We start from the raw sequence: 18,092 nt of genomic DNA, 5'->3' as shown, positions 1-18,092 counted from the left end.
TTACCTCGGATCTCCACTAACCTCCTACCCCTTAGACACCTCTGTTGTGAGGAAGAATTTTTTGCTACCTACCCTAGCTATGCCCCTCCTTATTTTGTATACCTCTATCAGTCTTCCCTTCAGCTGCCTCCTATCAAGAAAATCAAGGCCATCCTTTCCAGTCTCTCCTCATAATTGAATCACACTATTCCCAGGCAACATCCTGGTGAACCTGCAGTGTAATCACATCCTTCCGAGAGTGCGGCGATCAGAACTTCACATAGTACTCCAGCAGTGGCCTAAACAATGTTTTATAAAGTTGTACCAGAACCACCTCTTGTATTCTCTGTTGCTGGGTTTGGTTAATGAAGGCAAGTGTCCCATATGCCCTGTTAACCTCAACAGTGCTGCCTCCTCCAGGGACTCTTGGACTTGCACGCCAAAGTCCCTTCTTTTTTCCATACTCCCTTGGGCCCAAACATTCATTATGTTTGCCGTTGCTTTATTAATCTTTTCAAGTTGCATTACCATGTGCTCCCAGTGCACGGTTCTCGATACCATCTTGAATGCTCCTTCTCCATTTTGAGCGGTTATGTAGGGATTCCCAAGAGACAATGGGATGTTGCATTTTCTCAAGCAAGATTTAAGTACATTCTTGAATCTTTTCCCCTGTCACATAACAGAGCCTAGAATATTATGTCTTTTTTGAGAGTGTGTTTTTTGGCATGCAATCGATGGGGGCTTGCGGTAAAGTTGGAGGATTTTTACAGAGTTTGTGTTGGGGGTATATTTTCAGTGCTTGAGTTGCCTGGAAGTCCAAGAATCAAAAGCATACGGGATATATTTGAGTACTTGCTTTCCAGTGTTTGCTTTCTTTCTTGTTTTGTTATTATTAGTGTTGTTAACAGTGGCAGGGTATTACATTCTAAGCCAATAATTACAAGTTTAACCTCTGGTCATTTGTAATGTTCTTCTCATGTTAACAGATTCCTGAACAGGATGAGACCTACTTGGAAGACAGTTTTTTGTGTTCGGGAAGAAGATGAAAATCAAACTGAATTAAGTGATGATGATATTGTTAATTTTGATCTCATCGGAGAAAACCATCAGTACCTAACTCGGCAAAGAACAAGAACAAAAACAAAAAAGGCAGAAAAGGAAAATAGCAAAGATCAATTGTCCAAAAAGAGGAAAGGCAGTCGCATCATTATATTGGATGATTCCAGTGAAGAAGAACAAGACACAAATGTTAAACAACAATTGGCAGGAAATACTGTGATACAAAACAGCAAGAGTAAACAGATTACAGAAGATAAAAATGTTACTTTATGTTCTTCAAAAAGAAGCTTGGGTAGCTCTTTAAAAAGCCCAATTCAAAAAATTACTTTACCAGCAGCAGAAATTGATAAGAGCAAACCTTCAGCTTTTTCCTCCTTGGACAGAAGCTGTGACATCAGGTTGAATCTCCAGGCTTGTGTATCTGAAACCTTGGACTTCAGTGTGGAGCAAAAACGTTCAAGAAGGTGCAATTCAACTGTGCATTCACAAGTTTAAATGCAACACAGTGCAAGACAAAACAGATCCTGTTGTCCCTGATGTAAGTATTGTTAAATGAGTGTGCTTTGGTGCAATATTCAAATTTAACTTTAAAAGTCTGACCGGCTTCTATTAATTTAATTGACTTCATCTTATCTTGATTAGTGTTTTTGTAAGTTTCTCCACCACAGTGCTTAAGTTGATTGGTTTGTGATTGCTCAGATGATCTTTGCTTTTTTTTTAAACACTTGTATTTCTCCCAGCCCTCTAGCACCAACCCTGTATTGAAGGATGATTGAAATCATTACCTCAGCAATATCTGCACTTTCTTCCTCCACTTTTTTGTTTCAGCCTTTTCCTTGCTTCCAGTCTTATCATCCAAGAAATCTTAGTTTTTGTTTACTCCTAATTTTCCTCCCAGTAGGAATGTACCTAGACTGTACCTGAATTGTATCTACTTTAAAGGCTGGCCATAGTTCAATTACAGTTTTGCCTACCAATTTCTGATTCAATTTATTAGGCCAGGTCTGTTCCCAACTCATTGAAATTTTCCTTCCTGCAATTGTGCTTTTACTGTAAATTTCTGCTTGTCCCTTTTCATACCCTGAACCTTGTAAAGCTAGGATTGAATGTTCTTTTCAAGTACACTTGCTCCACTTGACTGATCTTATTCTCCAAAATGCTGATCACAAAATCCTGAACACACTTCAGAATTTCTTCTCCCTCTTTCGTTTATTATTTTATTATCAAAGCCTATTAGGGTAAATGAATTCCTGTTTATTGTTCTTGCATCTCTCTTATAATTTCCTTGCAAATTTGCATATTCCTTTCCATTTGTTTGTGGCTTTCGGAATACAACTAGCAGTATAATGAAACCTATGTTGTTTTGTTAACTCTGTCAAACACACCCCTTCTGGAAATATTCTCATTAATCGATACTCCCATCGCGCTGCTGCGCCTCCTCGCTTCATCCTCCTTGCTTCACCATCTCTACGGAGCATCATATATTCAGAAAATTTAGTACTCAAACCTGTTGGGTTTGAATTGGAACTTTTATCACCATGACTTTACAATTTCACATTTTTTTTATTTGCACCTTCAGTTCATCAGCCTTGTGTACCAAGCTTTATGTGTTTACACACACTGTACTTTCCTCAATACAGTAATATTCCCTCTTCACCTATGTCATACTACTATTTTTCTGCTCTGGTGGTATTTACCTCTTCCAGTCTTCTGTTCACATTTTTTCCTTCTAATTCAATATCTCAATTGCCATTCTCCTACCAAATTAGTTTAAACAGTTCCTAAAACAATACCAGGATTAACTACAGGTGTTCCTTTGGATCTTGAGTGATCTGGTGTTATAAATATATTGGTAATAGCGATAGTGCAATAAAAATCCATTTTTTTTTAAAGATGGAGAAATCATTGGTGATAAACAATGCCTCCACGATTTCAAGACCTGAGTGAAAGTCTGTGCAGAGACCATCTGATTGCTTTTCCACACCCAGTATCTTCTGGAACAGCTCCACTGAAAGTTCTGTGGATAGTCGAGAAATTTCCTCTGGACCAAATCTGGTTTCTTCTCTACGTATTCAACATAAATTAAGGCTGAAATTTGTTCACTCAACGGATGTGATTTATATAGTGAGCAACAGAATGGTGGTAGAAAGAAAATTCTTAATGGAGTTTGCAAGTAGTGTAAACCGAAGTAAGTTTATAGACCGTATTCAGCACCTTCAGGCCATGTTTGAACGTGTGTGTGTCATTGTGGAAAAGGACAGAACAAAACCAGGTGAGTGGTTTATTAATGAATTGTTTGAGCCAGATAGTATTTCACAAAATCTTCGAATTCAAGGTCTTCCTTTGAGACCTTGAATCTGTTTCACAACAGTGTATTAATACAAAGTAAGTCTGTTAATATAAAACATCACGTAGTTATAAGGTTTGGATATCACTGAAGAGTAATTATCCTTTCTCAGTTACAAGAAAAATTTAAGATTAGTGGTCCTGCTTTTCATTTGAGGCAAAAACAAGTTGTGCTGATCTCTACATTTCAATGAATTACAGGAGATACATCTAGGATATTTCAGAGGACCAGGTACTATGATGGCTTGTTGTCAGCTCTGACCACAGCTGGAATTAGAATCTTGTTCAGCTCCAGTCAGGAGGAAACAGCTGGTTTGCTTGCTGAACTTGCCCGTGTTGAGGAGAGAAAGAATGCTGCCATTACTGTACCATTGGATGTTAGCGGACTGCGGCAACAAATTTTACAGTTCTACCTCAGCATTCCTGATGTCAGTTATATAACAGCTTTAAATCTCTGTCACCACTTCAGCTCTGTTAAAGAGGCTGCTAACAGGTAAAATGATTTGACTTTTATCAGTTATATTATTTACATTCTAAATGATGGTTAGTGGTATAATGTCAACTTCTATATTCAAATAACTGCTACTATAAATTCCCTCTTGTATTAAACCAGTGTTGGAGGGTAAAATTTATTTCATTTGCAGGAGTACATATTTTAAGTTATTCCTGAGCTCATGATTTACAGGTTTTATGATGACTTAACATAAGATCTTTATTAGTCACATGTACATCGAAACACACAGTGAAATACATCTTTTGCGTAGTGATTTTGGGGGGCAGCCCACAAGTGTCGCCGCACTTCTGGCGCCAACACAGCATGCCCATAACTTTCTAACCTGTATGTCTTTGGAATGTGGGAGGAAACCGGAGCACCCGGAGGAAACCCACACAGACACGGGGAGAACATACAAACTCCTTACAGACCAGTGGCCGGATTTGAACCCGGGTCGCTGGCGCTGTAAAGCATTGTGCTAACCACTATGCTACCGTGCCGTCACATCAATGCTTGACATCAATGCAAGACATCAATGCAAATAAGTGCCTTGTTTCCATTGTAACTGTTATCTGTCTATAGCTTCAGTTTTGGAAATGTTCAGAATACACATTCTACATATTTAATGCAACATTCATTAAGTTTATTCTCACACTGCAAAGAAATTCAGTGGTCCAAGACTGACACATTTGCTCAAGCTAATTGCAATTCTATTGTAGGCACAGTGTTATCTTTTAATATTTAAACAGGACTGGAAGATCTAAGTAAAGATGCCATAGTAATTTATTGGTTCAAAGAAAATATATACTTGAAATGTGTCTTGCATGTATTAAAGATAGTCATTAATATCTAGAGGCATGGTTTTCATCCAAATTTATATTACAGTTACTAATAATGAGAAGAGTCTTAAGCTAATTGTAATTTTTTTTGTGCCTTTTCAGTTCAGTGGTTGAAATTGCAGCTCGGGCAAAGGTTGGCCACCGGCGAGCTGAAAAGATTTACCGTTACCTGCACTATTTGTTTGATCCACGGATGGTACCTGATCAACCAGGCCAAACTAATGGGAAACAAAGCTCATCATAAATATTTTTACAATTTACTAACTATATATGCACTTTGTGTACAGCTTAATGTAAAAATTATGTAAATAAAATCTTGCAACAACATTTTCAGCAAATTCAAATAACTTACTTTCAAACCTGATTATCAAAACAATTGTAACTGTAATCTCTAATTTGGACAATTCAACATTTGCAAATTTAAATCTAGACTGATCCACTGGTTAAAGTTTAATCAAACTCCATTGTGCATCTTGGATTCAGTAATCTGGATTTAAATTATTTGTCAATGTGCCAATATGTATCTGATTTGGTTAACTATAGGCCAATATTATTATATTAACTTCTGTTGGGTTAGCTAAGTAACCATTGGGCAGCAAAGTGCTGCAGTGGTTCACACCTCCCTTGCAGCTCCAAAGACTTGAGTTCAATCCCGACCTCTGGTACTATCCTTGTGGAGTGTGCATGTTCTCCCTCTGACTGCATAGATTTTCCTCTAGGTGATCTGGTTTCCTTCCACATGCTAGAAGCCATGCTGGTCAGTAGGTTAATTAGTGCCTGTATCCTGTCCTTAGTGTGGGGTAAGGTGGAAGTGATGGGGGTGCAAGAAGAAAACTGAATTAGTGGAGATGGGTGCCTGGACATGGTGGGCCAAAGGGCCTGTTTCCATAATGTACAATTCTGATTATTTGGGACAGAGTGTATTGGTACAAATTTTAAGCAGCAATAATCTTTCTTTGAATATCAGTGCCTTGTTTGCATATAATACAACTGAATAATTAAAATGCAGCATAAACATTTTCAATTAAAAATGGAACAAATTAGAACATTAATGCCATAAGTATCCACATACTCACAAAAGGCAACATTATTAAGGTGGGGAAAGAAATTCAGCATGTGGTTTTCATTTAGATTGCACTCTATCTTGGGTTTCTTCAGGTCATGGATGATGATCTTTCCTTTGAAGAAGTACCTTGAGTAGTTCTGGATAGTTTGGTGTCCCCCATCCTGTCACAGGATCCCAAGACTGAGCAGCACAGAATCCTCTACCTTTAGTTTCTTCATCCAAACAACCGTAATGGCATCCAATAGTTACCTAAATATGAAATGTAGTAACATCAGCAACATACCTAAAACAAAAAAAACAGCCTGTGCACCATACCTTCTAGGGTCAGCTTTGAAGCAACTAAGCCATCATATGAAGAATATACTTTCAGTGAATCTGTGCTCACCTTGAGGGGAAGGAAAGAAAAAGCGAGGAGCTGGGACACAGCAACAAGCAGAGATTGAAGGGGAGACGAAGCATTTCTTCAAGTGCACCCCAAAGTTCAATGTAACTATGCAGAATTCCAAAATGGCCAGGTGGCTGCAGTGGAAGTTAAATCTCCCCCACTCCCAATTTCCATTTACTATTCTCCAACACAAAAGTCAATGCCAAAATTTAAAAACGGAACAAGATCTATTAGGGTACAAGTTGCTTAGAATATAGTCATGCAAATAATGTCTGAATAGATAATTCTACTTATCCAGCAACAATCATTGAAAAATATGAAATTTAATGTTTTCTATGCCTGTAAGCTGAATTTATCTCTTTTGATAATAACAGGGTTGCTGGTGTGCTATACCTTCACCTTGTTCTTTGCATTCAAAGTAAAGTGCTTGTCAACAAAATCATCAGTAATAATAACCAATGCATACACTATACAGGAAGTTGATGTACGTGGAGGAAGATTTTTTTTTATGTACAATATCTTAAATTTTAAGAGTTAGTCATGAACAAAAGTTTTGGACAATACTGTTCATAATTAAGGGAGGTCTTAAAATGAGAATCATGTGGCACCGGGACAATCAGTTTTTGGGACTTGTATTTTGATCTTGCTCATTTGTTTCTCATTGGCATTTTGAAATTTCAAGTATGGTATAGACTACTTTGTATGTGTAGATGCTGAAAATAATTTGGTAGTTAGGAGATTTTACCTTCACAGCACTTGTGCTGATTTTTCTTGTGCATTCTGGAGATTTCAAATTGGGACATGGCATGTACTTGGGACTGCTTTATTCTCCCCTTCAATGTTACAGCTCTTTACAATTTCTCTCCCTTTCTCTTTTGTATTAGAACATCATAGCACAGTACAGGCCCTTTGGCCCAAGATGTTGTGCCGACCTTGTAAACCAACTCTAAGATCAATCTAACCATTCCCTCCCACATACCCTTCCCTTCCATTTTTCTATCATCCATGTGCCTATCTAAGAGTCTCTTAAATGTCCCTGTATCTGCCTCTACCAGCAACCATGGTGGCACATTCCATGCACTCACCACTCTGTATATTAAAAAAAACTTACCTCTTGACATTTACCCCCACCCCCCTGTACTTTCCTCCAATCACCTTAAAATTATGCCTCCTGCCATGGAAAAAGTCTCTGGCTCTCCACTTGATCTATGTCTCTTAGCATCTTGTATACCTTTATCAGGTCACCTCTCATCCCCCTTTGCTCTAAAGAGAAAAGCCCCCTAGCTCACTCAACCTATCCTCATAAGACATGCTCTCCAATCCAGGTAGCTCCTCTGCACCCTTTCTAAAGCTTCCACATCCTTCTTTTAGTGAGGTGACCAGAACTGAACACAATATTCTAAGTGTGGTCTAACCAGGGCTTTATAGAGCTGCAACATTACTGCGCGGCTCTTGAACTCAATCCCCTAACGAAGGCCTATATTCTTCCTGCAAGTTTGTTGTCCATCATCTCTGTCATGGTTACCAGGCTGCATTCCTGGCTTTATAGTCAGCCCCTTTATTACATTTGTCCTTCCAGCAGTGATTATTAACTTTTTTTTCTTGAAAAGGGCAGGATACGTTGGCCTTGGAGGAATGCAGTATAGATTTGCTCAAATGATTGCTGGGCTCTGGGATTACATTATACTCATTGCGTAGGTTTTTTGAGTTTGTTCGTTCACAGGCTGTGAATGCTCTGGCAATGACGGTATTTATTGTATGGCCTGCATGTTTTTAGAGGCTATTTGGGATCGACAGAGTCGAGCACATTGAGGCTCACGTTGCAAAAGGCCATGGGACATTAGTAACCAGGTATTTTTTTTTTTAACAACAATTGGATGGTTTAATGGCTACAGTTAGTGAACCAGCTTTTTATGCTGGTACTCACCCTCAATAACTTTTGGCTCCACCCACTTTCTCCAGACCAAAGGTGTAGCCAAAGGTACTCACATGGGCCCCAGCTATGCCTGCCTTTCTGTCAGCTACATGGAACAGGTCCATCTTCCAATCCTACTCCAGTAATGCTCCCCAAATCTTTCTCTGCTACATTGATGACTGCATTGGTGCTGCTTCCTGCACCCATGCAGAGCTCCTCAGCTTTATCAACTTCACTTCCAGCTTCCACCCTGTCCTCAAATTCCCCATTCCTCCTCCTCCTCCCCCCCCCCCCCCCCCCCAACATAACAGGGACAAGATTCCCCTTATCCTCACCTACCACCCCACAGGCCTTTGCATCAACACATCATTCTCCGCAACTTCTGCCATCTCCAGTGGGAATCCCACCACCACCAGTGTGGGAAAAACTTGCCCTTTAAATCTTTCCCTTTATGCCTCAGATCTCTTTTATATTTCTCCCCTCTCACCTTAAGCTGATGCCCTCTAGTACTAGATTGCTCTGGTTTGGGAAAACATCTGAGTATCTAACCTATCTATGCCCCTCATAATTTTAAAAAAACCTCTAAGGTCACACATCAGTCTCCTACATTCTATTGAGAACAAACCCAGCCTATCCAATCTCCTAACTTTAGTCTTCCAATCTAGGCAACATGCTGGAGAATCTCTTCAACACTCCTTCAAATTCTTACCACATCCTTCCTATTGTGTGTCCTCTGAACCCCAGATTGAGTCAGATCTCATTTTTCCACTGATTGAGTCTATCCACTGACAAAAAAAACAGCAGATTCTTCACTCCTAGCTTTACAGTGAGGGTGGACAGGTGGTTGGAACTTCAGCAATTTGATTATGGCACAGTGTTTAGCACTGCTCCAGTAACCTGTGTTTGACCTGGACCTTTGGTACTGCCTGTGTGGCATTTGCATGTTTCCCCTATGACTCTATGGATTTCCCCAGGTACTACCATTTCTTCCCATATCCCAAACAAATCCTGCTTGGTAGGTTAATTGGACACTAAATTACACCTGGTGTAGGTGGGTGGAAGGACAGAGAGCAATGGGAAAAGGTGGGAGAAAGCTAGTATGCACTTGATGGGCCAAGTGACCTCCTCCTATGACATTAAAAATATAATGCTAACTACAATGATATGAATTAACTTCTGACCTGAAGCAAAGGTAAACACCAGGAGTTATGACAGGAACTGATTGTTGGGGTCATCCAAACCAGCTTTTTATCCTAATTGCAGTGGGAAATGTGCTTTGCAAGACCCCTGACCCAAATATAAGGCACTGATGTAATTCACCAATACCATACTCTACCAGAGGCTGAGATGGGAAAATGCAGAGTCAGTGAATGACACTTGGAATATCATATAATTGTTACAGCAGAGGGAGACTAGTCAGTCCATCAAGTCTGTACCAACTCCTTGAACATCAATGCAGTTAGTCTCATTTCCTCACTCTGTCCCCATATCTCGAGAAATTCCTTTCTGTCATCTTCCCATTTCCTATTAAAAGACCTGACAGAGCTTGCATTAGTGAAAATACTCAAAGACCTGGGCCTCTATCTCCCTTTGCAACTGGATCCTTGACAGATTTGCCAACGACACCACTATTGCTGGCTGAATCATGGGTAGTGATGAGTCAGCATACAGGATGAGACAGAACATTTGGCTGAGTGGTGCTGCAATAACAACCACATGCTCAACGATAACAAAACCAAGGAGCTAACTGTTGACTTCAGAAAGAAGAAGTTGGGAGACCGTGTTTCAGTTCTCATTGGTGGGTCAGAGTGGAGAGAGTTACCAGCTTCAAATTCCTGGCTATTAACATCTTGGATGACCTGTCCTGGGCCCAGCAAATAGATGTAATCACAAAAAAGGGTGTGCTGATGAGAAGCTTAAGGAGATTTGACATGTCACCAAATACTCTAATATACTTCTACAGATGCACTGTTAAAGGTATCCTGACTGGTTGCATCATGGTCTGGTATGGCAATTTCAATACAAATGCAAGAGGCTGCAGAGAGTGGTGGACACAGCCTGGTCCATCATGGGCACAGCCCTCCCTACCATTGACAGATTTAGCAGAAGCGCTGCCTCAAAAAGGCAGCATCTATCATTAAGCATCTCCTCCATCCAGGGCATGCCCTCTTCTCACTGCTACCATCGGGCATGAGGTACAAAAGCCTGAAGTCCCACACCACCAGGTTTAGGAAACAGCTACTTTCCTATAGCTATCAGGTTCTTGAACACACCTGCACAACCCTAATCCTACCACAGCTATGGAACAGTACAGACTATCTCTTACATTACCATGGACTTGTCTCTGATTGTCTTTTTATTTTGCACTGATGTCTTATCAGAATCAGGTTTATTATCACTGACATATGTCGTGAAATTTGTTGTTTTGTGGCAGCAGTACAGTGCAAGACAAAGACATAAAAATTACTATGTTACAAAAATAAATAGTGCAAAAGAGGAATAACAAGGTAGTGTTCATGGATCGTTCAGAAATCTGTCTTCACTGTCTTGTATAATTTATATTCTGTGTGTTGTCTATAACTACATGCCTGTGATACTGCTGCAAGCAAGTTTTTCATTATACCTGTACCTCACTGTACTTGTGCACATGACCATGTCCTAGATCATTACCACTCTGCATAAAGAATTTTTCCTCAGATCCCACCTGTATCTTTTTCCCCAATCACTCGTTCCTCCAGAGTGTTTGCTAATAAGAATAACCTCTCGCTATTTATCTTGTACACATTTGTATCCATGATTTTGTACACACCTCTCAACCATAAACCGAGAGCAGTTATTCTCTGGAACATGCTGCCAAAGGACGTGGAGAGATTTCCTCTCAACCAGCTTTGCTGCAGGGAGAACAACCCCAGCTTTCCCAGTCTAACCTTGTAGCTGGAACACCTCATCCCAGGAACCATTCTAGTAAAAATTTTCCGTGCCCTCTTGGACCTTCACATCGTACAGCAACCAGAATAAGTCATAATAGTTTAGCTGCAGCCTCATTGGTTTAACATATCCCTCTGTGCTTTCCTATATGCTGTCCAGGATCCAAAATGGTCTTACTAACTGCTCTGTCAGCACATTCTACCACTTCTAGAGATTTACACAGATACACAGCAAATTCCCCACATCTATGGCCGTTATTCTTCTTTCTTTCTGCGAATCCTCTCATATCACACTTCTTTGCATTACAGATCACCAGACCATTTTACTCATCCATCAAGGAGTCATCCACAAATTTTGAAATTTTACCTTGTTCACCGGTATCAATGTTATTAATATACAATTTAAAAAATCAGTGGTGCCAACACTATCATTGTCTTGTCTGCAAAATAACCATTTACTTTGCTTTCTGTCTGTAGGCCAATTGGTTTAATCTATGCTGTCCCTGATCTCCTTATTCCATGGGCCTCAATTTTGCCCACCCCACTTTGTCAAATGCTTTCTAAAAATCCATATTGATAACATATTATATATTGTAATGTCTATTGTACTCCCTTCATGCACCTTCTTTGTTACCTCACCATTAAATTCAATCAGGTTAGTCAAACATGATATGGCTTTAACAAACCTGTGCTGGCTCTCTCCTCAAACTTCTCCAAGAGCCCATTAGTTATAGTTATGGAGCCATACAGCAGGGAAACGGGCCCTTTGGCCCAACACATCCATGTATATCTACACCAATCCCATTTGCCAGCAATAGATCTGTATCCTTCTATGACTTGCCTATTTGTGTCTGTCTAAATACATCTTAACCATAGTAATTATATCTGATTCCACCAGGTCCTTGGGCAACATGTTCCAGATATCAACCACTCTCTGTGTGTAAAAATAAAGTACCCTTCAAATCCCCTTTAAAACTCCATCCTCTCACCTTAAAATCCATTCCTTCTTGTTTTTGAAGGGAAAAATATTTTGATTTCTGTAATGAATTTTCCAAAATCTTATCCGCAACTGAGACTAAACTGACCTGCCTGTATTGTCCAATATGTCCTTAAACCATTAAGTTATGTAGCAAGAATGCAAATCTGATTAGAGGATTTCTTTCCTAAAGTTGCAAGCAATATAGGCACAGATCTGAGCCAGCAGCACAGTAAAAGATTTCAGAGGGAAAAGGGATGTTGAAGGATTTTAAAGTTTCTCAGTTAAAGGAAAAAACACTGCTGATTATGGAAATCTGAAATAAAAACAGAACATGCTGGAAATTCTTGGCAGGTCAGGCAACATCAGTGGAACGAAACAGAATTCATCTTTCAGGTTGAAGATCCTTTGGCAAATGCTGTCTGACCTGCTGAATGTTTCCAGCATTTTGTTTTATTTGAGAGCTTTTCAGTGGTGGTATTGAAAGAGAATGGGATAATATTTGATGAGGAAACCATTTACCTTGCTGGCCACCACTTGGGCCAGGACATGAAGTAATAGACATGCAAAACAAAAATTACTGGAAGACAATTCAGATAATAATAGAGCTTAAATACAGGTGTTAACGTTTAATGGCTTTTCTGACACTTTTAGCTGGAGTTTGAACATCCTAAACTGATGTCTAATGAGGAGGTACTGGAGGCACAGATTGACAAAGCAGTGACACTGATCCTACACAATAGGTCACTACTACCTTCCTAGATGATTTAAGTGGTAACAACAGTGAATGGCACACATTTCCCCAGCACTATCTGAGGAACAATCCTAGTAGCAGTAAACATTGTGTTTCATTTTAATCTAACTGGCAGGACTGAAACAGGTTTAAATTGGCTTCCCATTTTTCTCAGTTATCTTCAATCTGGGATACTGGCTTCTCTCCACTCAACTGCAGAAAAAGTTAGCATCATCTCAGTTTTTGTTTTAATCCCTGCATATATCCAAATGCAGATCTGTGAGACCAGCTGAAAAAATAGTAAGGGATCCATTCATGTACCTTTAGTCTAATTTCTAGACGTCTATTTAAAATCAACTAATATAAAGATGAAACCTTCCACGCTACCTTAATCAAACACTACTTCAGGACCATTTATGATAAATGCTGCCACCTCCTGTAAAATAAGCAGCATGAGACTGTGAAGTTGCTAATCAGTCCATGCAGCACATTATCCAACACGACCTCCAGAGGGAATCCATGTTATCATAGCGTAAGCTCCACATTAACAGGCATGAATGTCGATGTTTTGCTTTGCTTATACCCCACGACATTGGTAGCTGGGTAGTTAAAGCACAAAACTACACATTTTCCAGTTTATATGAGAGGTTGTATAAAAGGCTGGTATAATAACCAAAAATATCACATTGCAATAAGCACTATTCTACAGGGTTAAGGTGCACAGTGGTTGCAATGCAGATGCTGAATCTGCCATGTAGGTACTTGACCTGGAGTTTACTTACACTGGCCTAGCAACAGAAAACATTTTGGCAGAAAAGGAAATCCTTTTCTAGAAATTCTTCCAGAATATTTAAAAGTAACAACATTGATAAAACCAGTTAATAAAATCCTGTGGTAGTTTTGAGTCAATGGTCTTGTTTCAACTTACATCAAAGAAAGCTCCAGATGTACCATTCTCCTGTATTTTGTAAAGCAAGGGGTTTATGAAGCCAAGAGCTGGAAGACCTTGTTGGAACCTGTTATCATTAATGAGGGCCAGGATACCACCAAAGACTGGAGTTGAGGCCTGCAGAGAAAAACAAAACCACACGTTTTAATAAATACAATCATAAAAATCTCAATTATTTGTTTTCCATTACCTTTATGATAAGTCACCCTGCGGAACAAGAAACAAGATACTAATATATAACTATTCTACATCAATGATGGGTCAACTTGTTGAAGTTGATGGGAACTGGCTGTCTCCTATTAAAACATTGAACTAGACTGGACTTATGATTACAATAGTGATTTTTATCTTATTATGGTTAAAGAGGTTTAAATATAAACATATAATGTATAGACTGTATAAATGATTCCACTCACTGATGTTCCAGAAACCCAAGGAATGGGGATTAAATTGGTCACAACCCAGTAGTTATCAGAGAGCGCTGCTACATCAGGGTAGGCACGACCACCAGCATTGTAGTAGGTGTCTGGAGGAAGAGATTTTATCCTTTTGAGATAAGAATTCACAGCAGCAGCCTGCAAGATAAAAACAGAAATGGTATAACCTTCACCCTAAAGATATTAAACCTATCTACAATGTCTCAAGAGAAATACTTCTTCACCCATTATCTTGTAAAAGGGACATATTTGGCCAAATCTTTTCTTTAGTTTCATATTATTTGAACTTCTCTTAAAATTAATCTTGTAATATTTTGATCGAAGTTGGCCTCATTGTTCCATAGAAAAAAGCACACAAATGAATGTTCAGAGCTATTCTTTTACGCATGAGTGTTCCCTTTCAGATATTGTCAAATAACGGAAATATGTTGAGAATTAAAAGGAGCGAGAAAAGTATATTGGAAGGCCAAGGCACTAAATGTCTTGGATTTCTATCTTTTTCACCTAACATACCACCTTAAAATACATCCTACACTGAAACCCAAATGCACTGTCACAAAGGGAGGAAAGCTGGCTTTTATGTCCCTCTGTGCTGAGTCTTAAAATCTCTTCCTTAACATTTGCCCAAATGGAAAGTGAAAAATGACAGGGATGACTCATTCCAAGTATGCTTTAAGGATCACTTCTCTGCCTGATCCAACTTCCATTTAACAGTACCTGTTTAAGTTGTACGACAGTATTGTTCTTGCTTTTACATATAGAGATTTTTCCTCTCATGCTTTTCAAATTATCCTTTGTCATTTCAACATCACTAATATTTCAAAGTAAGATATTTTTAAGAAGTTCATTCTTTAGGATTCAATAGCACTTCATAAAATCACCCAATTAGATAGAAAATTTTACCTACTAGAACTAAAAAAAGCAGAAATGGAATAATAAGAAAAACAGACTGGCTTAATCTACATCAGAATCAGGTCTATTATCACTGACATACAGTATGTTGTGAAATGTGTTGTTTTGTGGCAACAATACAGTGCAAGACATAAAGACATAAAAATTACTATATGTTACAAAAATAAATAAATAGTGCAAAAGGGGAATAACGAGTAATCTGCCAACCTTTATTTTCATATCATGCAACAATGTGGTACATGATATATAACGTGACTACCTTATTGAAACACTGTCAACTTATTGTAACTATCTTAGATGAAACCTTTATCCTGATTGTTTTTAGCAACCAATTCCTTAAGAAGTTTTCTTCAGTGAAACAAGAAAACAATGACCAGCTGGTTTACTTAACTGATAATCAGGCATTTTAAACACATTACTGAATCCACCACCGCTGATGTAGTCCGTGACCTCGAATGTAATTTGAAATGGATTCTTGAAAGAAGTTCCTCCCACAGTGGTAACATAAGGACTAAAAGAGAAACGTTATATATTCGGTTATGTTAGAGCATCATAATCAATGATTCTGTTCTTTCCAATGCCATTGGATACTTTTTTTAAAACAAAATCCACAATTTTATTAATTTCTTTTGTAACAATTGATGACCATTCAGTAAGTGTTGCCTTCTGGATGATGTCTGTAAAATAATTTTTGAAACTAAAAAGAAACTAACAAGAAACAAATGACAACAGACTTATCTAAAGACAAGTGAATAGCTAAGGAATGGTTGGTGGGCTCACATATCCCTTTGACAACCAACACCCTCTAGATTCTACTTTCATGCTTGACATCCAGTCACTTTTGCCCAAAACAAACGAAGGTTGAATTTAATGTGCAGTAGGGGGTCTTGTCCATTACAGCAAATGTTATGTATAAATGGGTGGAGTGTGGGCCAGGTGTGTTACGACAGCTATTGAGCAGCTTAACTGGCAGTCCTTGAAGCAATCAGTGTGCACATAATAATGCTCCATGGGATTGGCAACAGATGTCAATGTGCCCAGCCTACCATCTGATTTTGTGTGGACTCCAGATGATTTTTGTCTTATTTAACAATGTTAACAGCAGTGAAGAAGCCAGTTTGGTGCTGGCTGAATTCAACTGAGACACAAACCTGAATATGGTTCAGGGCTCTCACTATGGGTGGGTCATATAGTTTTCATAGAACAGTACAGCACAGTACGGGCCCTACGGCCCATGATGTTGTGCCAACCGACATAAACCTTATCCACATTCTATCTATCCCCCTCTCTGCTTCACCTCCCATAACCTATTTTTCTTTCATCCACGTGCCTAGCTAAGAGTCTCTTAAATGACCTTATTGTATCAGCCTCCACCACCCCCACCCTCATGATAGCAGTGCATTTCAGGCATTCACCACTCTCTGTGTAAAAATCCTACCTCTGACATCCCCCCTGAACTTTCCTCCATGCACCCAAAACAGGTGACCTCTAGTATTGGCCATTACCACCCTGGGGAAAAGATGCTGGCTGTCCTCTCTGTCTATGGCTCTCATAATCTTATATACCTCTATCAAGTCTCGTCTCATCCTCCGTCTCTCCAAGGAGAAAAGCCCGAACTTGCTCAGCCTCTCCTCTTAAGACATGTTCTCCAATCCAGGCAGCATTCTTGTAGGTCTCCTTTGCACCCTCTCCAAAGCTTCCACATCCTTCCGATAATGTGGTGACCAAAACGGAACACAATATTCCAGATGTGGTCTAACGAGGGTCTTATAGAGCTGCAACATTACCTCTCTGCTCTTGAACTCAATCTTTAACCAGTGTGGCAACTTTGAGGGATCTATGTACTGGAACCCCAAGATCTCTCTGTTTCTCCACACTGCTAAGAATCCTGTCATAAGCCGGGTACTCTGCCTTCAAGTTAGATCTTCCAAAGTGTATCACTTCACACTTCTCTGGATTGAACTCCATCTGCCACTTCTCTGCCCAGCTCTGCACCCTGTCTGAATCCCATTGCAACCTACGACAACCTTATGTGCTATCTACTACACCACCAACTGTGGGTCATCTGCAAAGTTACCAACCCACCCTTCCACTTCTTCATCCAAGTTATTTATACATATCACAAAGAGCAGGGATCCCAGAACAGATCCCTGCGGAACACCACTAGTCACTGACCTTCAGGTCAAATACTCCTCTTGAGCCAAAGCCTCAATTCCCCACTTTAGCACTGTCCACTCACACAATGGCTGCTCTGCTTGACCTAATTTCTTCTTACTGGCAGCGGTTGCCTAATTATCCAGTTAGCTAATCAGCAGGCCTATCTACTCACCACAGCAACAAGAACTACAAAAACAGGCCCATCTTTTTAAATTGCTTCCCGTTCTCACTTAAAAAAACTTAAAACTTTTAAAAAGCTTTGGCGGCACAGTAGCATAGTGGTTAGCGTGACGCTATTACAGCACCAGCGATCGGGGTTCAATTCTCGTCGCTGTAAGGAATTTGTACATTCTCCGTGTCTGCATGGGTTTCCTCCGGGTGCTCCGGTTTCCTTCCACATTTTAAAGACCTACGGGTAGGTTAACATGGGTTTAAATGGGCAGCGCAGACTCAGTGAACCGGAAGGGCCTGTAACAGTGCTGTAAATAAAGTTTTAAACAAAGAACATGTCAGTTCCTTCTATCAGGTCTCCGACAGTTAACCTTGCAACCTTCAGTGAGACAAATTAAGGATGACAACCTTTTCTAATTTTGTGAGGAAAATCATTAACTGTTTGAGACTGATCACATTATCACAACTAAGCACTGGAACCGGTGGACATCAATATGAATCCCAGTCCTTCAGTGTACTGGAGTGACGTGCTGCCACCTCTGATTTATTACCAACAGTAATCCAGCATCTTAAGACCTCAAAATTGGTCTTGCAACAGATATATTAATTAGTTCAGCACAACCTCAAAAATTCTATGTTTGATCCATATTTTATTGCTAAAATATAAATGAGTTGTTGAACAATAATGGATTCTGAAGTTATATAAATACAAGCAGCTTTAGCAGGATCACTTTTAATTCAATATAGA

General features: G+C 39.5%; 3 protein-coding genes across 3 annotated transcripts in view; 2 read left to right on the top strand and 1 right to left on the bottom strand.

Annotated features, from left to right (window-relative positions):
• LOC127581901 (Fanconi anemia group M protein homolog) overlaps window positions 1-3,077 on the top strand; it is a 129,947-nt gene extending 126,870 nt beyond the window's left edge. Inside the window, 3 exon segments of the mRNA XM_052036737.1 lie at window positions 966-1,001; window positions 1,003-1,576; window positions 2,932-3,077. Coding sequence (XP_051892697.1) covers window positions 966-1,001; window positions 1,003-1,533 — 567 coding nt within the window. The 3' untranslated portion in view covers window positions 1,534-1,576; window positions 2,932-3,077.
• On the top strand, window positions 2,932-4,968 carry LOC127571466 (Fanconi anemia group M protein-like). Its single transcript, XM_052017898.1, has 4 exons — window positions 2,932-2,946; window positions 2,998-3,310; window positions 3,586-3,877; window positions 4,819-4,968. Exons 1-4 carry the CDS (start codon window positions 2,932-2,934, stop codon window positions 4,958-4,960), a joined length of 762 nt encoding a protein of 253 aa, XP_051873858.1. The 3' UTR covers window positions 4,961-4,968.
• A 23-nt stretch (window positions 4,969-4,991) lies between these two features.
• The window catches only part of tpp1 (tripeptidyl peptidase I), a 32,696-nt gene continuing 19,595 nt past the window's right edge, over window positions 4,992-18,092 (bottom strand). The window contains exons 10-13 of the mRNA XM_052036880.1: window positions 15,410-15,527; window positions 14,084-14,245; window positions 13,647-13,784; window positions 4,992-6,031 (exon numbers count right to left, since the gene is read on the bottom strand). Of these exons, the coding sequence (XP_051892840.1) occupies window positions 5,876-6,031; window positions 13,647-13,784; window positions 14,084-14,245; window positions 15,410-15,527 (574 nt within the window). The 3' untranslated portion in view covers window positions 4,992-5,875. The remainder of the gene's footprint in view (window positions 6,032-13,646; window positions 13,785-14,083; window positions 14,246-15,409; window positions 15,528-18,092) is intronic.

The sequence above is a fragment of the Pristis pectinata genome, chromosome 1, assembly GCF_009764475.1.
Source record: "Pristis pectinata isolate sPriPec2 chromosome 1, sPriPec2.1.pri, whole genome shotgun sequence".
NCBI classification, from domain to species: Eukaryota; Metazoa; Chordata; class Chondrichthyes; order Rhinopristiformes; family Pristidae; genus Pristis; species Pristis pectinata.
This window is presented reverse-complemented; position numbering and strand designations above follow the sequence as displayed.